The 24,347-nt window shown below is 50.1% G+C and overlaps 1 protein-coding gene across 1 annotated transcript; it reads left to right on the plus strand.

The window, feature by feature from the left end:
- Window positions 1-19,852: 19,852 nt before the first annotated feature.
- Window positions 19,853-23,992, plus strand: LOC127343133 (uncharacterized). The gene is made up of 6 exons (XM_051369246.2): window positions 19,853-19,983; window positions 20,097-20,185; window positions 20,771-20,860; window positions 20,970-22,778; window positions 22,933-23,116; window positions 23,217-23,992. The coding sequence occupies exons 1-6, from the start codon at window positions 19,899-19,901 to the stop codon at window positions 23,810-23,812; spliced, it is 2,853 nt and encodes a 950-aa protein (XP_051225206.1). The 5' UTR covers window positions 19,853-19,898; the 3' UTR covers window positions 23,813-23,992.
- Window positions 23,993-24,347: the final 355 nt, after the last annotated feature.

A 24,347-nucleotide genomic window follows, 5' to 3' on the forward strand; every position in this document is an offset into this window, starting at 1 on the left:
GTCTAGGTGTCGGTGTGGTACTCACCTCACCAAAGGGAAATCATCTCCGGTATGTTCTGCAAGTGCATTTCAGGGCATCAAACAATGTTGCTGAGTACGAAGCTCTGATACATGGGCTTAAGGTCGCGAAAGAAATCGGTGCGCTCTAGATCATTTGCTATGGTGATTCAGATCTTGTAGTGCAGCAGTGTTCCGGAGATTGGGATGCAAAAGATGCCAACATGGCCTCGTACCGGTTTCACGTGCAAAAGATTGCCGGATTCTTTGAAGGGTGTGAGTTTCACCATGTGCCGCGCGCAGAAAATGAAGCCGCGGATGCTTTGTCCAAGCTGGGCTCATCTAGGCAAGAAATTCCTCCCGGAATAGCCTTGGCTCACTTAAGAGTACCATCGATCAGACCGAGTCCGGAATCGGAATCAATTTTTGTACCGGAATCACATGTTGTACCAATGGATATCGACGAAGGAAACCAAGGGACTGCTCCGGTAAGCTCGGGGACTGCTGTGCCCATACCGGAAGAAGCAATGCTGGTGGATAGCATGGACGTAGACGTACCGGTGTTCCTAGTCCGGGAGGCACCATCATGGGTTAAACCTATTAAGGAATTCCTGATCAACGGCACCTTGCCGGTTGACGAAAATGAGTCTAGAAGGATCCAGAGGAGGTCCAAAGCTTACACCATCATCAATGGCGAGGTGTACAAGAGAAGTGTTACCGGTGTCCTCCAAAGGTGTGTGGAACCGGAAGAGGGAAAAGAAATGCTCGAGGAAATTCACCGAGGAGAATGTGGGCATCACGCGTCGTCAAGGGCGCTGGTGGCAAAAGTATTCCGGCATGGGTTCTATTGGCCAATGGCTTTGCAAAATGCGGAGGATATGGTAAGAAAATGCAATCGGTGCCAGAGGTACGCCAAGCAAAATCATACCCCAGTTTCCGGCTTGAAAACCATACCGTTAACATGGCCATTTGCTGTTTGGTGCCTAGACATAGTTGGCCCATTCAAAACCGCAAGGGGAAACATGACCCACATCTTGGTTATGGTGGACAAATTCACCAAGTGGCTGAAGGTGAAACCCATTGCAAAGTGTGATGGGCACACAGCGGTGAAGTTCTTAAAAGATGTTATCTTGCGGTATGGCTACCCGCATAGCATTATCACTGACAATGGCACAAATTTTGCTCAAGGTGAGTTCAAAAGATTTTGTGAAGACAACAACATCCGGTTGGATTTGTGCTCAGTCGCACACCCACAAGGCAATGGCCAAGTTGAAAGAACAAATGCTTTGGTACTTTTCGGTATCAAGCCAAGACTCATCGATGCGGTGGAAAAATCGCCGGGATGTTGGCTCGATGAGCTACCATCAGTGCTGTGGAGCATAAGAACAACTCCAAACCGGTCTACCGGATACACTCCATTCTTCATGGTTTATGGAGCAGAAGCGGTCATACCAACCGACATTCTACATGATTCACCAAGGGTGCAACTCTATACCGAAGAAGAGGTAAAAGAGGCCCGAGAAAACGATGTGGACTTGCTAGAAGAAGCAAAAGAATTAGCATTGGAAGAACAGCCATTTATCAGCAAAACCTAAGACGCTATCACAGCCGGAAGGTTAACCCGAGAGTATTCCGGGAAGGAGACCTAGTGATACGCCTAGTGCAGCGCACTGAAGGCCGGCACAAGCTGTCCCCCCCATGGGAAGGACCTTTCATTGTGAGCAAGGCTCTCCACAATGATGCATATTACCTAATTGATGCGCAGGAATGGAAGAAAGGAAAGGCGGACAAGTCCGGAGAAGAGACCAAATGCCCGTGGAATGTAGCTCTGTTGCGTCCTTTCTACTCTTGAAGTTGTGGTGTAAGAAGTTCCTTTTTGTACCTTATTTGCTATGAATAAAACATGTCGGAACCTCGAATGAGTCTCGGGGACTACCCTTACTAAGTTGCATGTAACATGCTTATTTTTTCGGTTTACCGGTTGCTTATTGAACGTCATTTCTTTCCGGTTTAGTAGTGTGCTAGACCCTACCGGAGTCTTCGACTCTGCTGTTGTCCACAGCTTGGCTTCATGGCAAGCAAGATAAACCGGTAGGGGATAAGCACATGAACTGCGAAGAGGGAGAGCGGGAAAGAACAATCCGGAAAAATTTAACTAATCCCGGTTATACCGGTTTTTTGCAAAAATTTCGAGTTATTTCTAAGTTCAAGAAAATGCTTGCTTGGTAAAAGAACTTTGTGCTCATACGCCAAAAACACCCAGAGAAGGTAGGCAGAGCCAGAGCAAAAGAGCCAAGTATGCATCAAATTGGATGCGGAAACAATTTCGGAATCATTGCAGTGCAAGAAAAAGCAAATCAACAAGCAGATACGCTAAGGCAAACATAAGTTAATTAACTACCGGTATAGCCTACCGGCATGAACTGTTGTACCACAACCAAAACAGAGGTTAAGTATTATCTTACATCATAGACCCCGGCATACCGGGGTAGAATTTAACGGGCAATGTTTCCAAGTTCAACAGGACAAGCGTGTCACGGGCATCATTCAAGCAAAGTTCAGGCAACAGGGGCTTCAGGAGGAGCGTCTTGGGCATCAGGACCCTCTGGAGGCGCGTCACCGGCTCCGGCCTCGTCAGCGTCTTCACCTTCCTCCTCGTCGCTCAGATAATCTTTGACGTCTTCAGGAGGAGGGATGAAGGTGCGCATTTCAGCGTACTCCGCGATGTGGTACGCGCGATCCTGCCGCTTAGCGGTGAGGACCGGGTCCAAGTCGGTGGGAGCTCCTTCGCGCACGCCGATGAGGGCGTCCAGGTCCAGCTCCGGGTACCAGGAGCAGGCAACGCGAAGCGCTGAGTCTGCTCCGGCACGGGCAGCTGAGCACTGCCACTCCCGGATCCTTCGGCCGGCACCTTTCAGGCGGTCGCTGATAAGGGAGAAGCTGTCTGGCACCACTTCTCCAGGCCAGAGAGTCCTGTAGAGCTGGGCGGCCACATCCGGAATGTCGGAGAGATTCCGGTCCACGCAGCGCATATGGGACACCCGCGCGTTCAGCGCAACCAGGTGGTCATAGGGGTCCCAGGGCGCAGCCAAGTTCTTGCATGCCTGGGCAACCTGGTACTCTTCAACCTTCTTCGCAGCATGCGTCTGGGAATCCGGAAAGAGCCCTGCAAGACAAAGAAAAGAAGCTAAGCACATGCTACCGCAACGGATAAGCTTATAAGCAGGAACCGGAAGAGAAAAAGAGAAACGTACGGAGGGCAAGCGCGTCAGTTCGCGTAACCAGAAGGTCGTACTCCTTCTGTTCCGCCTCCAGCCGCGCCACCTTGTCCTCGGCTGCTTTCTGCGCCTTGGTGGCCTTGCCATCGATTGCTTTCTGCGCTTTGGCGGCCTCTTCCAGCTCAGCCTGCAACACCACATTGGCATTGCCGGCATCCTCCAGCGCCTCATTCAGCCTAGCCTCCGCAGCAGATTCCGCAGCCTTCAGCGCCTGAGCATGGTCAAGACCAAGCTGGATAAGCTGGTCCTTGAGCTCCTTGTAGCTGGCCTTCTGGGCGCTTAGCTCCTCCTGATGCTTCACAACAAGTTTGTCCTTCTCCTCTGAAGACCGGAAAGAAAGTGTTAGCAAAGTTGTACTGATACAATGCAAAGAAAGCAAGTTAACCGGAAAATAAGAAGCTGTACCTTGAGCGGCGGCAAGCTGCACCTTGAGGGCCTCGATAGAAGCTTCCGGGATGGCTGTTGAAACAGAAAATCATAACTGTTAAGAATTGAGAGAAAGAAAACCTTCCGGTAAAAAGATGCCGGAGGCGCAAAAAGTTACCTTGGCACTTGCTGTGTGCCTCAGCGAGGTCCCGGTGCTCCCAAAGAAGCTCCTCGAAGAGAACCTTCCGAGCGTCAGCCGTGCTCTGATCAAGGAGATGGTGTTAGCAAAGAACAAGATCTTAACCCGAAACTCGGGGACTGGCTATGCCGGTTTCACGCGTTTCTAGTAAGTTTCGCGCTAAGAGCAAGATCTTAACCCGAAACTCGGGGACTGGCTATGCCGGTTTCACGCGTTTCTAGTAAAATTTTGCGCTTTTCTAATTAAGTTTCGCGCTAAGAGCTGCGCTCTCAACATGAAACTCGGGGACTGGGATAATAGACAAGATTCAGCAAAAAAGAGAAACCGGCAAAACGTTGAAGGTTCAAGGACAGATAGAAAAGAGCCAAAAAAGAGGAACCAAAATAGATCAAAAAATAGAACAGCTCTTGTGTTACTTACCACCACGCACTGTCCAGCTCCTTGACGGCTCGACGCAGCCGCATGAAATGCTCTTCGGAGCACCGCGCGCCAACAGGATCAGGCGCCGGTAGCCGGTCCTGGCCCATGCCGCGGGTCGCCTTGGACACATCCGCGGCGTTCCACTTCTCTGCATAGGGCAACAGATGCCCTAGCTCCCGGCCTTCGCGCTGGAACACGGTGATCCGGCCAAGCAGGCCGGTGGCCTTCTCGCCGGCAGCGCTAGCGGCGCGGGAGACGTGCAACACCAGGGGCCGCTGGCCGCCGGAAGAGGCGCCCGGGGCCGTTTCCTTCCCCTTGACGAGCTTTAAGGTCTTGGGCGGCGATGCCGGGGGAGTGGCACCGGCTGGCTCGACGTGAGGAGCTTCCGGTGGTGGCGTTGGCGTGGCCTTGGGAGAAGGGGGAGCGTCAGGCGCGTCGCCCGCTTGGGAGCCTGCCGGCGCGGAAGTTTCCGGCGCGGCTTTGGAAGGGGAAGACATCTTGGTCTTCTTCTTTTTCTTCTTTTCTAGGACGGGAGGAACCGAAGGTTCCGCCCGCCCGGCAGCTTCTTCTTCGGCGCCGGTGTTGCTGGCGCCGGTATCCTGGGTCTCGGGAAGGAAGGCAAGTTCCTCCTCGGTGCGGTGATCTGACGGTGTAGGGGCCGCACGCCCCGAACTTGTAGCACCTCCCAGAGGGGAGGCAGAAGTGATACCGGCACTAGAGGGTGCCGGGCTTGAGTGAGGAGGAGGAGTTGAGGTTTTTGCGGGTCCGGTAGAGCCCTCGGGCCTGGGGCCAAGCTTGAGCGCGGGGCTGAAAGAAAGAAAAAGAAAGAGTTGGAAAAAGGCAACCGGAAAAGAACTTGGCGAAAAACGAGACAAGCAAAAGAACTGAGCTTTACCCAGAAGAGGTTGGCATCTGCTTGCCCTTGTAGCGCCTCGTGCCTACTTGTTTCCCCGCAAAGGGTTCAGTCCGGAAGCGTTTGGCAGGAGGGGCTTGGCTCGAACCGGCATCCGTTGCCGGAGTCTTGTTCTTCTTGCCCCCAGCGGTGAGTTTGTCCAGGAACTCCTGGCCAACCTCGGCCTGCAGCGGGGTGGCGTGCTCATGGACCTGTGGGTTGATGTTGGCTGAGGGAACGTCTACAGAAGAACAATAACAAAAGAATATGAGAGATCAAATAGAAGAACTACCTCAAGTAAGGTCAGGTCGTCAGACGAACCGGCTGGTTCCGGCGGAGACTTGCCGAGGCGCGAGGCTGGAGTCCGGCCCATCTTCAGGTCCTGCCAACGGATGACGGGGTCCGGGTCGAATTTGTCGAGACCACGCTTCCGGCAAGGGCCTCGCCGCTCAGATTCGATTCCGGGGAAGCGGTCCTTCGCCTAAAAAATAAAAGAGAAAGAAAGGGTTAGTCACAGTGCAAAAGTTACCGGTATACCGACCCGAGTTGCGTAATCTCTTACTTCTTGGGTCGGGGGGTTAGTGGAACTGAGAGGCCGAAGGCCCCATTCCCAGTCTTCCGGCATGGCAGTCTGGCAGATCTGCCTAGCCTTGAGGACGATGTCCTTCTTGCTGAGAGGGATTCCAGTGATCTTGGTAGGATCACCGGGACCGTACATCTCGCTCATCTTATGCATGCGGCGCTTGAGAGGAAGCACCCGGCGCGAGATAAAGGCGCGGATAATATCGTCTGAGCAGATGTCGGTGTCCTTCATCAATTGTTTCATGAAGCGTATAATCCGGTTGGTCTCTATGTGAGACTCCTTTGGATTGTAGCTCCAGTTGGCCCTCGTGGGCGGCGCCGGATTAAAAGGCGGCAGGTCGATGAGGTCCGCGGCGCCGTTATTCTTCACATAGAAGAAGGTCCCTTGCCATAGCCGGCATGACTCGAGACCGGAAAACTTGAAAAAAGGGCTCCCCTGGCGGGAGCCGATGATGCAAGACCCGCATTGTACGGGGGGTTTCGGTTTAGGAATTTCCTTGCCCTGAACGGAGTTGATCCGAAGAGCAAAGAAACGGGCAAACGTCTCGCGAGTGGGACGAATGCCGATATAAGCCTCCATGAAGGTGGCATTGCAGGAGAGGTAGAAAATGGCGTTGCCAGGAAGATGGTGAGGTTGGAGTTGATAGAAATCGAGGAATCTCCGGAAGAAATCGGAGACGGGAAGGCCGAAGCCGCGCTCGAAGTGAGCGAGAAAAACGACGCGTTCACCGGGTTCAGGCACCGGTTTGATCTCGCCGCGAGGAAGCCGGCAGGTTACTCCTTCCGGAATCCTCCTGGACCGGTAAAGCCAGTCGATTTCGTACTGGCTGACGTTGGAGCCCATCCAGGCCCCGCGTGTGATACCGGAGGAATCCGTGCCGGAAGCTTCGCTAGAACTACCGGATTCATGGTTGCTACCGGAGTCAGTGTCCATCTGGACAAGATCAACGGATAATCCGTCGGAAGATCTGCTGCGCCGGCTAGCGGAGGAAGAGGCAGTAGAAAAGGTAGAGGAAGATTCCCCGCTAGACATGAAATCCGATGCAGAGAAACAAGAATCCCCCGATATACCCCCGCGTGAAGATCTACGAAAGAGAGAAAAAGAAAAGAAAAAGAAGAAGTAAATACACTGCCAAGTTGAGATCTGGAGAGCAAGCAAAAGAGGGGTAAACCCAGATTAAGCCTAACCTGAGGCGGCGGAGTCGCAGAGGAAGAGGTTCGCCGGTGGATTGGCGAGCTTGCCGTTGGCGAGGAAGTCCGTCGACGGCGAGGTGGAAAAAAGCTTGAGGAAGCGCCAATGCCGCAGCCGCGAAAGAAGCACCGTAGAGGAACTTCGCGCGGCGAAGTCCGGCGACCTTCGGCAGAGCAGTAGCGGGAGTTCGCCGGACGGCGGAGCTCGAGCGGCGAACGAAGCGGCGGAGGCGCAGAGAGCAACGGCACTGTGCGCGAAGGAGTGGGGAATGCGAGAAGAGGAAGAAGAAGGGGCGATTTTCCCTTATAAAGGAAGAGAGAGAAGTGGGCCGAAAACCGCTGGGCCGTGACGGTTCGCCCCACGGGCCGCCACGTGGCGCGGCGATACACGCGTAGTAACGGGAAGCCACAGGGAGGCACACACGGATCCGAAGGGGTAGTTGGGATCCGCTGTGAAGCAATTAATACGCGCGCGGAAGCCGAAGGGAAGTGACCCCTGACACTGACGCGTCAGTCACAGTACGCATGTCCCTGACAGGCGCGGGGCCCGATATATTCTCGACTTCGCCGAGGAGGTATTTAATGACTAAGATGCCGGAGAATAAGCTACCGGAAAATGCCTTGCAAAGAGAGAGAACAGGAGTTCGGGCAAAGATGCCGGATCAAGCCAGGGGCCGGATAAGCTAAACCGGTATCCAAAGACGTGAGAACCTAGCATGGTCTGTTGGATAGAATCCGCCAGACTATACCAGCTTCGGGGACTAATGTTGGGGGGATGACCCCCGGTATGCCAAAGGCATGCCAAACCGGATGGTTTAGGCCATCAGGATACCGGTTTAATGTTCATACCGGAGCGTAAAATAAGAGTTTGGCTAAGTAAACTATGCCGGTATCCCCAAGAGGGGTATACCGGCACCGGGTAAAGAAGACACCGGGATGCCGGAAAGAAAAGCATGTCGGCAGTCTGGTCAAAGATTCTCTCCAGAGCTAGAGGACAAAGATGAGCTAAGCAAAGAAGCTTTATACGGAGGCGTGACGATAAAGAGGAGGATGACGATGAAAGAAGCCGGAAGACGTCAGCCTCCCTGTTTAAAGAAGACCCCGGCATCATTTATGATTAAAGTAGCTTTATAAAGTATCTTTGTAAAGTAGTTTGTCTAGTCAAAGATGCTATTAGGGTTTCTTCCCCTGTAAGCCACCCTCTCCCCTATATAAGGAGAGGGGGCAGCCTCCTTCACGGGCGCGGAACATAGAGAGAGAGATTCTGAAAAACACAAACCTGAAACCTGTGGAAATCAATGAAGAAAGTGATTCAGAGCGAGTTCTTCCTTGTGTCTTTCTTCTTCAACCTCTAGCCTTGGCTAAGTTCCTGAGGAAACCATCCGGAAGTTCATCCCATCTGATCATAAACCCTCCCCCGAATCCTCTAGCGTCCATTCGGCCCCAACTTAAGCCATCCTATGGCATCTGTCTGTTCACCACGTCGACATTATAGCAAATTAATGACGTGATCTTATGCTACGCTTAATTGGGTGTGTCCATTACATCATTCACATAATGACATAACCTTGTTATTAATAACATCTAATGTTCATGATCACGAAACCATGATCATCTATTAATCAACAAGCAACAAGCTAGTTATACAAGAGGCTTACCAGGGACTCCTTGTTGTTTACATAACACACATGTATCAATGTTTCAGTTAATACAATTATAGCATGGTATATAATTATTATCATAAACATAAAGATATATTATAATAACCATTTTATTATTGCCTCTTGGGCATATCTCCAACAGTTTCTGGCCTCAGCAGCCCATTTTCATGCTGATTAGAACCATGATCAGCTAAGAGATGAGCAACTTTATTACACGTGCGTGTCAAATGTGCCAATTCCACTGAACTAAAATTTAACTAGAGAAAAACCTGTATGTCACGGAAGATGACACCTTCAGAGGGGAAGTTGTAGTCGCTGATCTGCACCGCGCGGGTTAAGATGGATTAATCAGTGTCCAGCGGTATGTTCTCCGTGCCCCATTGAGAGACTACATGCACTGTATCGGTGCAAGCGCCTAGGCTTCCATCTGCAATGCGTTGCTAGCATAGTGCATTGCTTCGTCATTAGACTCTTTGAACGCTCCCTGCTCGTCATGAATAATACAACCCCATTTGCCTTGTCACATGTCAGGCTGAAAAGCCCCGTCGATGTTGATGTTGCCATACTACATCATTGCAACACTAACAACATTAGCAATGCAACACGAGTGGCGCGAATGGTCAGAGTGACCGCTGAATTCCTGATGCCCCTCAATCTCACGACTTGGTAATGTTTTTTATGGCCATCCAAATCATGTTCAGAGCATGTCAAACAAACTCTCTTTCTTCCTTGCATTCCCACTCGCAGTAGTCTCCATCGTGTTTGCTCTCAGCCGCCTTTTGTAACAGTTTGTGCTTAGATGGGCTTGGGCATATTAATGTTTTACAAATAAATGCAATTGAATGCTGAAATTTAAATGGAAAATGATGACGCTTCATCGGTTCTCTACTTTTGTTGTTGGCTATGTGGCAAAGAGCACATGGTTGATCGCTTCTCTTCACGTCGCAACGTCCCTAGTAATTTATCATTTCTTTTTCTTAAAGATGGGTTTGCACTCTGACATAACCTACAAGTGATTCTCCAACCTTGAAACTGAATTAGCTTTGCGTTCAAGTGGTCATCAACATACCACACGATGAGCAAACCAGAAATTCTAGCATCAAAGGAAAGTACCATGTATGCAGTCAACATGTCACCCTTATTGTTATGTGGTTCGGTTCAGTTAACCTGGCCTTTCCCAAGTCCAACTGAGCATGCTCTTCCATAGCTCTGCTATTCCATGTATGCTCCTGAGAATTTTGATCTTGATTTATTTTGAAGGACTGTGCTTTTCTGTTACATTGATCAGAATGTAGGGAGACTTATATTTCTTACTCAGAGAACTGCTGGTTTGCCATACAAATCAACGTCCTCGCAAAATGGTATCGGCCGCCATATGTAATCTGTCATTACACAATATGCATCATGTGCTAGAAAACAAGCGAACACACGAGTGACGGCCAAGATTGCACGAGATAGCCTAAACCTCTCGTGAGCATTCGACCTCGGCGATAAAGCTCCCATAATCTCCATGCTCACAGGGTTTAGAGAAGAGAGTTTTCTCATCCGTCTAGGCATGTATCCGAAACAAACTTCGTTGCTACATCATAATTTATGAGACGAATTGATGAAGGAAACATAGACGTCCCAAAGTTAAGGGCAGTAACATTATGCATGCATTAACATGTTAAGACAATAGAGGTAACAGTGTCTCGATCCCCGGGCTGAATCAACAACTCACCAGTTCACACGGGTTTGAGTAAGTTTTGCTAGGCAAATTAAAAGCAAGAGAAAGAGACAAAACACTGTTAAAAATGTGAGTTTGTTTTTTGCAATGTGAGCGGAGAAACACTAGTACAAAAGAAGCACTTAGATACGGCCGAAGTGAGGAATCACACACGGTTACCCAAACTGTCACTACGCATAGATGAACTTTTCGTTTGCCAAATCGTTCGCTAATGGAAAGGCCTTCACAAACGACTTGTTTTACTCGTTCGTTAGTGGGATTGGAAGATCGCCAATGATGAATAATATTAAAACATCTCAATAACGACGGTTAGAGACATAACTTGTGGATTGCACAATGCATCTTTGTCTATTTACGTAGAAATAGAAAAGTAAATCCGTGACATGCTTAAAGCAAAACGGATCAATTTCAATGTCTTTGCATATATACTTACTGCTATCCCTATGTTGTTGCATCACCAAAAATTCCTTATATTATAAAAAAGCGTATGAAAGATTAGAGTTGAGACATGCAAATCTAACAACGAGAAGAAGTTAATTTCCACTGTGTTCCGTTGAAAAAGAAAATCTAATTTTCCCATGACAAGTAAAAACATAGAGAAAGAAATCGAGAACCGTGGAAGCTGGCATCGTGGCGTCTTCTGCCTCGGGTACTCTCGCTGGGAGTGCGCGAGAGGAGTGGGCCTAGGCTTTCGCGCCTCGTGTCTATAACCTTTTCAAATGCCAACACCCATGCGTCCCACTACTACATGCTCGACCTGAGACACAACCCACCCCAGTCACTGACAAGGTAGGCCCTCACTAACCACGGCCCCGCAAGCAGCGACACAGCAAGTACGCCATGACGTCCTGATCCACTGCGCACACCCAGACGCTCGGCCGCGTGGGACCCACCGGTCTGAGGTGGCCGCAGTTCAAATCCTCCGAAGAGAGACAGGGGGAGAGAGGGAGAAGCCCAAATAGTCTTGACAAGAAAAGCGGAAGCGGACGATGCTGCGCGGCGGCGCCGGATCTCGAGGTGGAGCTCCCGCCGCGGCGAAGCCTCCCCGCTGCCCCCGCTCTCGCCCCGCGTCGCGCCGAGGTGAGCAGCGCCATTGATCTGCACGACCAGTTTCTCAGCTAGGTCTCTGTTCAGCTCCCATTTTTCTCCGGTTTAATCGATGGTTGCGGATTTCATTTTTGTCGATTGAGCAGCGCGGGCGTCGACTGCCGCTCCCGAACCGAAGGGTGATGGTGCCTCGGTGCTCCAGGATCAGGTGGTGTCTTCCGTGGAGGAATCCTCTGTAAGCCACCATCATGAATGCCATGGCCATGAACGTCGGTGTGGACCTTTGTGAAGTTTAGGGGGGAGGGAGGGAGTTGAAGTTTTTTTTTGCTAATACCACTTTATATTTGGTTTTTTTGTGGCTAAAATATCCCTCTATTTGGCTCATTTAATTTGCCTCCCCAATATTGTCTCAAAATATCTCAATGTCCCATTTGGCCACCTCTGACACGTATAATACTAAAAGTAAATAGTTGATGAATTTGTGCAAAAAAAAGTTGATGAAGACATATCAAACTAGCTGCTACACAATAATTTTATTCCGGCGTGCAGGGCTAGCTACTTGACTCAATCAACCACTGCAACTACACCATAATTTTATTCCTCCACGTAAGACTAACTACTTGACTGGGTCGCCGCTACGGGTACACCACAATGCACTACACCACAACTAGTACAACAACGACGTGGAAAAGCTATAACGGCAGGTAACCCCACACTGCGTCCCCTCGTTTAGTCGTGCACTTGTTGGAGATGGAGCTCTTCGTGGATGATACAAACTAGGAAAATTGCTCGTGCGTTGCTACGAATTATTTGTTCGTTTCTCATAAGACCTGAGCTCTGAGGCATTATAGCTCCAACCTTTTTTCCAGGCGACACCATGCACGCCCATCCCTCGCCTTCCTTGAGTTCCCTTGTGCGTCATCTTGCTGGAAAATCCATCGACCTAAACCTCACGCTGCCTAATTTGGGACCGCTGGCATGGACAACTCTCCGTCCTTGGTTGAGGACACCAGCGGCTTGCACCTTGTGTCGCCCTAGATCTAGGTCCCGATGGTATTCAACCCACCCCGCCAAGCTCGAGACCCTGATGCGCCACACCGTGGTCCGCTCTACCTTGGGAACGATGGTTTCACCTGCAACATTTTAGTGACAAAATCAGTTTAAAAATATTGAACAGACTCCGGGTCCAGATTGCAAGTCCCCGTAGCAATTGTTAGTGCTGGAAGCATATTGAAGAAAGGAAAGGATGAGCACCATGAGCAGCTAAGAGATGAGCAACATTATTACACGTGTGTGCCGCATGGGCCAATGCCACCGAAATAAAATTTAACTAGAGAAAAACATTATTTAACTAAACATTGTTACAGAAGATTACGCCTTCAGAGGACAGGTTGCAGTCGCTGCTCTGCATCGTGCGGTTTAACATGGATTAATCAGTCTCCATCGGTATGTTCGACGTACCCCACTGAGAGGTTGGCAGCATATGCAAGCCTATGCTTCCATTTGCAATGCGCTGCTAACAAATTAATAATGCAACACGAGCGGAATGCAGACCCTGAGTGACCGCTGACTTCCTGATGCGTCTCAATCTCATGACTTGGTCAATGCTGTTTAATCCCCGTTCAAATCATGTTTGGAGCATGGAGAATGAACCTTTGTCACTCTTTCTCCCTTGCTTCCCAACTCGCACTAGCCTCCATCATCCTTGCTCTCAGCCGCCTTTTATAACAATTTTCACTTGGGTGGGTTTGGAATACAAATGTTTCACAAATAGACGCAATTTAATGCTGAAAGTTAAATGGATAATAATGAGCTTCATTGGTTATGTACTTTTGTTGTTGGCTATTCCATCCGTACTTAAATAAAGTTTACCTCTAACTTTTGGTTTAATTCAATTTTTTAAATTTAAGCAAACTCAAACAAAAAAAGTTGTAACATATATGACATCATATCGTAGATACTAAATTTTAGGTGATATTACAGTACCTTCTATTGCTACCACGTAGGAAGCAATATAAAATTTAATCCAGCCGTTGATTTGTGGGTAATTAGGATTTTTACGTTAATCGTTTTTAGTTATTGGCTATGGATGAGGCCCATAAGCCCAGTAACAATAGTAGATATTAACAATAGATCGCTTAGCAGTAGCAATTCTCTTGGTCATGTTTTTTAGCACAAGTATGAACTGATATGGCCTTCGGACCCAAGAAAAAGGACGGCCCTTGTTCATTTGAAGGTACCACAAAACACCTCTAAATTTCAAAAAGGATCAAGTGATATCATTTGAAGGTACCACAAAACACCTCTAAAAGCACTAGCGCCTCAATGCCGCCATCCACAGACTTCACCATCGCCCGCAACATCAACCACCGCAACGAGACACAACCTGCCAGGCGAAGTCGCCAGAGAAGACATGGTGAGGAAGAAGGGCTAGTGCCACCGCGCACGGCCAAGAGTCACCGCAGCTCGCCGAAAGCAGAGCCTTGCAAGCACTTGACCAACCACCGCACTGCCGCACGAAGATTAACCGCTACCAACAACCACCAAGCCCAAAACAGGTGTGTTTTCTCTTACATATATCAGAATGTAGGGAGACTTAAATTTACAATACAATCTAAACAAATCGGTGTCCTCACAAGACGTAGAGGACTACACCATATGTAATATGCCATTACATAGTACGCATCAAGGGCCAGATGGATTGCCAACAACCGTGCCCTACCTAGCAACGCCACTACTCTATCGACAACAAAGGCTACGGGAGATGAGCCTGCCAAAGCACCAAGGGCCATGAGAAGCAAGAAAGCTCTGGCCTAGATAACCTGCCTAGATTGGGTCTTGTTAGTTGTACCACTAGGATACGGCATCGAGGGTCACTTAAGCGAGGCTTGCGCTAGTGAGAAACTTGGCTTGTAATATACGGAAGAAACAACTAAGCTGTTGGATTCAGCCGTGAGGGTGGTTGGGCGGTAGGCTGGATCTAGGGATCAGCTTGATCTTGGCAAACTGCTACTATTTGTATCCTGTTGTCGGTGAATCGAGTCGAACCTTACAACCGCTGAGTTCCTGATGCCTCTCAACCTCACGATTTGGTAATACCTTTTATGGACATCCAAATCATGTTTGGAACATGGCAAATGATTTTGCATCTCTCTTTCTTCCTTGCTTCCCCACCTGCACCAGCCTCTACCATGTTTGCTCTCACCCGCCTTTTATAATAATTTGTGCTTGGATGGGCTTGGGCATGCTAATATTTCACAAATAAACACAATTGAATGCTCAAAGTTAAATGAAAAATGATGATGCTTCATCGGTTCTCTACTTTTGTAGTTGGCTATGTGGCAGAGAGCACATGCTTGAGCGTTTCTTCTCATCGCAACGTCCCTAGTAATTTATCATTTTTTTAATTAACGATTATTTTGCACCCTGAAAAAACCTATAGATTCTCGAATCTCGGAACTAAATGATCATTGCACCTAAGTGGTCATCAATATACCACACGATGAGCAAACCAGAAATTCTAGCATCAAACCAAAGGACCATGTATGCAGTCAACATGTCGCCGATATTGTTCTGTGGTTCGGTTCAGTTAACATGGTCTTTCCCAAGTCCAACATAGCATGCTCTTCCACCGCTCTGCTATTCCATGTCCGCTCCTAAGAATTATGATCTTGATTTGTTTTGAAGGAAAATCACACGGTGCTTTTCAGTTACATAGATAGGAGTGTAGGGAGACTTAAATTTATTGCTCAGAGTTTGCCATACAAATCGACGTCCTCGCAAAATGGTATCGAACGCCATATGTAATCTGTCATTACACAGTATGCATCAAGTGCTAGAAAACAAAGCGAACACACGAGTGACAGCCAAGATTTCACGAGATAGCCTAAAACTCTCATGAGCATTCGATCTTGGCGATAAAGCTCCCATAATCGCTATGCTCACAAGGTTTAGAGAAGAGAGTTTTCTCGTTCGTCCAGGTATGTATCCGAAAAAAACTTCGATGCTACATCATAATTTATGAGACGAATCAACGGAGGAAACATAGACGACCCAAAGTTATGGGCAATAACATTATACATGCATTAACATGAATAGAGGTAATAGTGTCTCGATCCCTGGGTTGAATCAACAACTCACCAGTTCACACGAGTTTGAGTAAGTTTTGCTACGCATGTTAAAAGCAAGAGAAAGAGACAAAACACTATTAAAAATGTGAGTTTTTTTTTTTTTTGCAATGTAAGAGGAGAAATACTAGTACAAAACAAGCACTCAGATACGGCCGAAATGAGGAATCACACACGGTTAACCAAATTGCCACTACGACCATAGATCAAATTTGCGCACACGATTCCATTTGCCACATCGTTTGTGGATGGAAAGGCCTTCACAAACGATTGTTCTACTCGACCGTTGTGGGATTTTGGAAGATCGCCAACTAGGCAACGACGAATATTAAAACATCTCAGGGTGTGTTTGGTAGCCCGGGTCAACAGAGAATCCCTCTCTCCCCTCATACATGCTCAGCTTAGCTATGATGAGCTGAGATTCTGGCATGTGTTTGGTAGCTCGTCTGTCCTCATACGGGATGAGTTGAGATATTGTTTGGCTGGTTTGTATGTGTTGAGATATTGTCTGGTCCAGATTTTACAGAAAGGTCCTTGCACAAAAAAAGAAAAAGCAATCGGGTCCCTGCATCCATTCTTGCCGGAGTGCCACCAGATCGAGGCACGCAGCGGCCGTGCCGGCGTGAGGCACCGTCGCTGGAGGTGGGTGACGGCCATGGAGCCGTGGCTAGCGGGTCGCCGTGGCTGGAGGAGGCTGCCGGCCGACGCTGGAGGCGGTTGGCGGCCGTGGCTGGAGGCGACGGGCTACAGAGGAGACGGGAGCTTGGGCGGCGGTTGGCGGCGGTTGGTCGCCATGGCTGTAGGCGGCGCGGGCCGGCCGCCGCCGCGGTCGTGGCGGCCGTCCCGCCTCCTCCCGCTCCGGATCGTGGCGGCGGAGGCGGCGCGGCCGGCCGTCGCCGGGGTCGTGCGGCCGTCCCGAGCTCCTCCCGCTCCGGGTCGTTGTAGCTGGAGGCGGCGCGGCTGGCCGTCGCCGGGGTTGCGGCTGGCCGTCGCCGGGTTGCGGCCGGCCGTCCCGAGCTCCTCCCGCTCCGGTCGTTGCAGTGGAGGCGGCGCGGCTGGCCGTAGCCGGCGTCGTGCGGCCGTACCGAGCTCCTCCCGCTCCGTGCTCCTCGCTCGTCCCTAGCACGAGGGGGAAATGGCAAGTTGGGGTGGGGTCCTGGGGTCTGGGGGCCGCGAACAGTATTCTGCGGGATGAGGTGAGCCGGGGCGAGCTGTGAAGCTCGATTTGGGCTTCACTACTCAGCCTGGTTCTGAGGGCTTTTTCGTATGAGGGGAGCACTGCTGTGGAGACCCGACCCGGGCTAACAAACACATTCTCTCCCCAATATCTCGGTTGAGATGCGAAATTCTGAACAGGCCCGGTCTACCAAACACGCCCTCAATAGCGACGGTTATAGACATTACTCGTGGATTGCAATGCATCTCGTATATTTACGTAGAAATAGAAAAGTGAACCGGTGACATGCTTAAACAAAATGGATCAATTTTAGTGTATTAGCATAGATACTTACTGGTATCCCTATATTGTTGCATCACTAATATGAAAAAAAAAAAAACCGTAGGAAAGATTATAACTGAGTCTCTCGTAACATAACATGCAAATATAACTACGGACTACCAGGAGAATAAGAAACAAAATAAGAGAGAGCATGTCCGTGACGGAGGCCCCCCGGCCGCCGCCGCCTTGATCTCCCGCCTCCGTCCAGCTCGGCCGCCGCCGCGGCCAGATCCGGTTCCTCCTCGTCATCCTCTCCCCACCCAGCCCGAGGTTCGCCGCGGCCCTCGACGAGTCGCACAGCCGCCCTGCTCGGTTGCGCAGCCATGTCGCCGGCTCCTCGTCCTGCACAAGCTCGCCGCAGGGAGACCCCTCCACCTGCTGTCCCTCCTCGACCCCGGGAGCCCCCGCCTGCTGCTGCCTCTCGCCGGCCATCGCGGCTGCCCCCGGCTGCACGGTTTCGGGTGGAGAATTGCGGGGCGTTGGTGTCGCCCGCGGACGTCTCCATGCCTGCAGCGCCCGCTCCTGGTCGGCTGCTCTGCGCCTCTGCCGGTGCCGCATCCGGCCTGCTGCCGTCGTCGGCCTCGCTGCCTCCTGGGGGCTGGCCTTCCGCAGCGCTGCCTTGTGCTGCTCCGACTGTTGGAGGTGCCGGGCAGCTGCTGGAGGCCCCGACTGCCGCGCCGTCATCCGTCCAGCTTCCCGGCTCCGCTGCACCCGCTCTCTCCACTCAAGAGCAGCGCCCCCAGCACCTCACCGCGCCGCGCCCTGTTTCGTGGTCCTCTGCTATTGATGACGATGACTTCGATGATGAGCAAGAGCTGTTGGCCCCCTGCACGCTGCTGGCTGCCACCAAGACCTTCGACGCTTCGTCTGACCCTGCCGTGTTGATAGAGGGCCTCGGGTTCTTGTCGCTACCGCCTGCTGCCTTGGGAGGCCCGATCTCTGCGGGGGTGTGCTCTGTCGAGGACCACGATGGTGAGGAGTTTGCTTCACCGTTGGCCTCTTCCAAAGGCACTGTTTCCGACTCAGAGCAGGTGATTGCGGAGCCATGCCGTGACCTCTCTGCTGCTGTCGCCGCTTTTGATGATGAGGAAGGATGGACCCAGGTGGGTCGGGGCTGCCGTTCCAGCCGGGCGCCATTGTCTTCGCTTCGTGAAGGTCTCGACCGTAGCCTCGCCTTCAAGCGCTGGGCTCGAGGGAGGTGTTTTCGGTGCCTTGAGCGTGGACACCAGGTCAGCTCATGTCGTGGGTCATTCAGATGCATCCGATGTCGTCGTCCTGGTCACCGGGAGCGTTTCTGCCGTGCGCGCTCTCCTGCTGCTCGTTCTCGCTCTCCGGAGGCTCGGGCTCGTTCTCCGGTCGCTCGTGCTCCTTGCCAGCGGAGTCGCTCTCCGTCCGCTCAGCCTCGTCGCCCCTCGTCGCCTCTGAGTTGGGCTGGGGTTTTGGGCCACTCGTCGTTGCATCCTGTGGGTGCGCCGTGTTGCAAGGATTCGCCTCTTCGTGGAGTCCCAGTTTGCCCTGCTACGCATAGAGGTCCTTCAGAAGTTTGAGTTGCTTCGCTCTGAGGTTCAGGATGCTCTTGCCAAGCTTCAGGTTGCGTCGGTTGTGCCTCTACCACCTGAGATACAGACTGATTCTGTTGATGAGGGGTTCGAGTGCTGCTTTGGAGAATTTTCTCCCCGTGCTCTACATACGTCGTCGTCTGTCCTTACGACGGTTGTCGCCACCGAGGTTGTGGCTCCAGTTGTGGAGATCTTGCCTGAGTTGCAGGATCATTGTGGAAAATCATCTGTGGTGCTTCCAGTTGAGCTAGGCCATTTGGTGCCTTTGGCGGTGGACATCGCGCCATCCCCATCTCCGTCTGAGTCCTGCGAGTTGCCCTCCTCTGTGGATAGTGGAGGTCCGTCCATCCGGTTGCCCCTCTTCGACCGTGAAGCTATGTTGGCAAGTATTGATCAGGCGGTCTTCGTGAAAAAGCTTAGTGGCTTGCTCGCTTGCTTGGAGGCAGCTAGCCCTGGATCTGGCGAGGCGATTGCTTGCCTCATAGCTGAGGAGGCTTCTACCGGCAAAATCAAAAAGGTGGAAAAGGCTCTTAGGCGCATAGGCAAGAAGGGTGGCGCCATTGGTAAGGCGCCTGCGACTGCTTAACGCAGTTGCGTGGTCCTAGGGTAGTCGTCAGTCTGCGGTTGCTTAGCTAGAGTGGGGTTGTCGCTTCGTGAGTTGCTGGTCTTAGGTGTTGCCCTTTGTGGTTGTGTTGCCTCATGTTGTTGGTGTTTGTTGTTTGGTTTTCGCCCGGTTTCTTCCATTAATAAACCGGGCACTTCCTTCTTAATAAATGGTTGGGGCAAAACTTTTGCCCCACAGTTCAAAAAAAAACAAACAAATATAACTACGAGAAAAAGTTGTTAACGTCCAGATCTAATACTCCGAATTTCCACTGTCTCGAATTTAATAAGAAAACTCACAGTAATTTTCCCATGACAAGCAAAAAAAAAAAAATAGAGAAGGAAAATCGAGAACCGTGGGGTCGCGCTCGCGCGTCGTGGCGTTTCCTGCCTCGGGTGGGAGTGCGCATGCTCACTGTGCGCGAGACGAGTGGACAGTGGAGTGGGCCCGCCTGGGCTTTCGCGCCTCGTGCCCACCACCTTTTCAAACGCCAACACCCATGCGTCCCACTTCTACCACTTCCACCTTACACCCAACCCTCCCAAGTCACTGACATGGTCGGCCCACACTACCCACGGCCCCACCAGCAGCCACTTAGCCAGTACACCACGACGTCCAGCTCCACTGCACACACCCCAGTGCTCAGCCGCGCGGGACCCACCACCTTCTGAGCCGGCCGCAGTTCAAATCCTCCGGAGACAGACAGAGGAACAAGCCCAAAAAGTCTTGACAAGAAAAGCGGAACCCGACGATGCTGCGCGGCGGCGCCGGATCTCGAGGCGGAGGAGCTCCCGCCGCGGCGAAGCCTCCCCGCCACCGCCCCCCGTCGCGCCGAGGTGAGCCGCGCGCCATTGGTCTGACCTGCACGGCTAGTTTCCCTGCTGTTCCGCTCCCATTTCCTTCCGATTTAATCGAGCGTTTCCCGGTTTTGTTTTTGTCGATTGAGCAGCGCGGGCGACGGCTGCGGCTCCGGAGCAGAAGGGCGGCCAAGCCTCGGTGCTGCAGGATCCGGTGGTGTCTTCCGTGGAGGAATCCTCTGTAAGCACGCCCGCCCGTCGCTCATCCCCCTCTCTGCCCCTTCTCTTCCAATCCACACCTCTCTTCGTTCGAGGTGCTGCTCTTGTTGTACTGGTAGTTCTGCTTCGGTTAATCGATTGGTCTTGCTAGATTATCATTGTTCAAACTGAAGATTCAAATTTTGAAATAAAAGGGAATAAAAAACTAGTGCGGCCCAGTTTTCAGTACGGTCCATGTCTGTGATATGCTTGACTGTTTGACCATGAGCCCTGATGGTTGCTTTAGGGAATCCTCTGGTCGTGTCTTCCGTGGACGGAGGATTCCTTGGAAGCACGTCGCCCCTGCCTCACTTCTCTCTGCTTGAGCTGCTGCTGCTCTCAGTGTGGCAGCGACGATTCTGTCAATGGACTGATAGTACCCAGATTTATCGTTGCTCAAACTGCAGATTCGAATTTCTAGACCTGAATTTTCAAAACAAGAAAAGATGATAAAAATGGATAGGATTTGTGTTACTTTTGAACTTTGAATATGCTCTATATATGTTTCTGATATGCTTGACCATGAGGAGGAGTCCTGATGGTTGCAACCTTTACATGATTCAACCAGTTTACTTTCGAGTTCAAGAGGGGGTCCAAAAGGGCGAGGAAGGCAATGCCACCGGCTGAAGCTCGCATTGGGAAAGAGAACTGGGGAGAGGTAAGCAGAATCTGGCAACCTGAGTACCCACCAGTGCGCATTTCTGTGTAAAAGCCAAATCATTAGCTTGCTGAATCTGTGGTCTTTGTGTATTTCCTGTCTTCCGCAGGGACTCTCTAACAAGCCAAACGCGGTTCCTACAAGGACACCTGCGACGAAGGAGACGTCCGAGGAGGTGGAGTTCACTCACTGTGCGCCCAGTATTGTTGCAAGGCTGATGGGCCTTGACACCGTGCCGAGGTCCAAGAAGGTTCTTGACAGGTGCCAGAGTGACATCCAGAGCAATATGCGACTGAAGTTATCCGAAGGTGTTCAAGAGGTGGCCCGTGTTTCGTGTGAGGACAGGCCATGTCGGAGCAGTGGCGATGAGCTGCCAGAGTTGAAGGATGTCTTTGAGGTGACTGACATGGAGAACATGGCGATGCGCAACGCGTTGCAGTCCAGCCACGAGAAGCCACGCCCGAGAAGCAACGATGCTGATCTGGAGTTCGTGAGGCGCAAGTTCTTGGATGCAAAGCGCCTTTCCACCGACGAAGGCCACAGGAATTCTAAGGAATTTGGGGAAGCACTTGAGATACTGTACTCAAAAAAGGATCTGTTCCTTGAGATCCTTCAGGAGAGCAGTACTGCGCTGTCAGGATTCCCGGGACACATCCTTGGTTACGGTGGCTTGCAGGGCTCTCCCCATACAAGTAATGGTGCTGATGGGCCATTGTCTGGGAAAGATAACCTTCGCAGAATGGAAGTTGAGTGTGAGTCTGAGGATTCTCTTTCTAGTATGTATCTGAAAGAAACTTCAGCTGTGCCACTGGAGCATTTGGAACCAAAAGAGAGGAAGGGTTCAAGGAAGTTCTCGCAAATTGTTGTCCTGAAACCAGACCTTCCAAGGAAAAGTTTGCCCGCGCGCCGTACCATGTATCAGCAAGATATCATACATTTTACAGCACCTGCCAATGTTCAAGTTTTAGAACCAGAAGGATATACACCTGAACAGAAGGTTAGAAAACAAACAGCTAAAAGAGGTAGCAGAACGAAACGATCTGGGGGTGAACACTATCTTGCAGTTGGCTGTCAAAGGGAAAAGGTATCTTCTGCTTCTCATGATGAGACCCTGCCAATTTCTTCATCCACACATTCTGCTGGATCATCGGTCAGCAGAAAGGCCAGAAGGCACCTCTCTGAACGATGGCAGTTGGCCTGCCAATCCAATGTGAAAAATTCAGTTCCTACAGATACAAGAACATTAGGTGAGATGCTTGAACTGACTGGTAGAGATGTAACAAAAGTAACCACCCAAATGGTTTTGCCAGATCCAAACTCCAGTCACACTAATGCACAAGAGATGCCGGCTGCCCCCCTCGGTATTAGCAGTAAAGATGGTTGGAAGACGGGGATTTACTGTGAAGATGATTCTAGAGGTGGCATTCCTAGGAATTTTCCTAGGTCCAAGTCTCTCCCGGCCTCATCTACCACTGCCACAAAATTACCGGGTAGGAGGCATCCCGCGCCTTCTCCTAACTTGCCGATTCTGAAAGATATATTGAATACACCTGCTGACGATTCTGGAATTGCACATGTCAGGAAGAGATCACCAATCAGAAAACTTAAGCAGAAAAATGGGCGAGTTATCTTTCATGCTGGGAAGGAAAATATGCTCCCTGAGAAAGAAATTTATGTAACTTCAGAAAAAACAAGACACAGCATCTGCACTTCTGATCTGCCCAGGGCAAGCAACATAGAGCATCCTCTTGACGTTACTTGTACCGATGATCAAGAAGAAATTGATTTGGTTATTCCACATGATGATGTGCGTAATTTTGAAGGTCAGATAGGTTGGACAGGGCAAAATCTAGCAACATCGTTACCAAAGCCAGAACAAGACATAACAAATCATAATCAGGACAAGATTGCACTGAAGGTACACAATACATCTCAACACTTGTTAGTATCTAATTTTCTATTTTTCTGTTGTCAATGCTAGTTTGTGAAGTACTTTATGCTTTGTTTTGAAATGTTAAGTTTTGAATATATTTCTACCTCCTCATTATCAAAACTACAACATTTGGTTCCAGGAGGGGGAAAGCCAATTAATGGAGGGTGACATTGCTGAAATTGAGCAGCAAACAGTAAAGTCCATACATACTTTAAGCTCTGGGAGTTACGGATTCTCAAGTCCAACTGGTTCACCGCAGGATAGTTCTGGAGACGAGGCTGCTTATTCTGGAATCTTTAAAAGTGTCAACGATGGTATTCAAGGCAAGTTTATCAAAACTAACTCGGTTCTTATCCACTTCATACGATTTATATTTATTTCTTATCAGTAACCAGTTATTTCCATTTATTCTCATATTTGCAGGACTTAGAGCGCAGCTAAAGATGCTGAAGATGGGTGACCAAGTTGATGCCTGTGGAGATGATTCGGATGCAGTCTCAATCGAAGAGTGCAATGATATTGACATTTCAGATTACCAGGTGAGGGAAGAGCAGCTACCTATATTCAGGGATGAGGAGGACAGGGACTGCACTTTTGTCCAGGAGATGCTTGGCACTGCATGCGACTCTCCAGTCTACCCAGAAGAATGGCAATTCAGCTCAGATGTTTTCCTATGGCTAGAAAACAAGTACAGCAAGCTGCTCCTGTGGTCGAGGTCGGACAGGAAGCTTCTTTTTGAGCTTGTTAACTCTATCTTAGCTGACATGACGGCTCCGGGTAGCAGCTTGCATTCAAAAATGATGATGAACTCCCAGCCTGAAATCGACTGGAGAAAGATGGCTGAAAAAGTCTGGCAAACGACACTACTCATGCGAAGGAGCTATGAGCCATTTGATTTGGATAGTGTCCAACCTTTGCCACTGGACCATCAGCCTGAACTTGGTGTGTTCGGAGCAGAGATTGCAGGAATGATAAACGACGATGTTCTAGAAGAGCTTGTGGCCGAACTCGTAGCTTAATTATGTCAGCTGAAACTCTAGTGGATTGGTTGAGATTTTTTAGCAAGTAGTGTACATACATAGCCTGCTGCAAATCACTGGTTTGCAAGATGGTTTACCATTTATGATTTCGGGAGATGGCTCCTTGTTGAACGTATTAACTGTAAGGTATGTCGGTGGAAGACTTTCCCTGTTGTTGAATTACTTCTGTTATCTTGCTTCCATTACAAACCTCCCCATATGTTTCCTTCAATTTTCATTCGTACTGAGATCGGATGGTGGGTTTGCCCATTCGCAGCCTGGCTAGCAAGCTGGAGTAGTAATCTAGGTGTGCACGCTATCTAAGAAGAAACACAATCTGTGAAGCAAAATGGAATCTCAAATGAACACAATTTTATGATTGTTTTTGTTTCATGCATTACTTTTGTTAAGGATTCAACTTTTTCATTTCATTTCATTCTTCCTTGCCATTGTCTAGAATGTTCAGTTACTTACAAGGCTAATACAAGAAGTGCAAACAAATCTGAGCCAATAGTATTTACTGACACAAGGCACC

This window comes from Lolium perenne, chromosome 1 (assembly GCF_019359855.2).
Source record: "Lolium perenne isolate Kyuss_39 chromosome 1, Kyuss_2.0, whole genome shotgun sequence".
Taxonomy (NCBI): domain Eukaryota; kingdom Viridiplantae; phylum Streptophyta; class Magnoliopsida; order Poales; family Poaceae; genus Lolium; species Lolium perenne.

Coding starts and splice junctions, on each gene's coding strand:
- LOC127343133 (XM_051369246.2), top strand. CDS start 19,899: ATGCTGCGCGGCGGCGCCGGATCTCGAGGCGGAGGAGCTCCCGCCGCG. Junction 19,984..20,096: donor CCGCCCCCCGTCGCGCCGAG/GTGAGCCGCGCG, acceptor TCGATTGAGCAG/CGCGGGCGACGGCTGCGGCT. Junction 23,117..23,216: donor TGTCAACGATGGTATTCAAG/GCAAGTTTATCA, acceptor TCATATTTGCAG/GACTTAGAGCGCAGCTAAAG.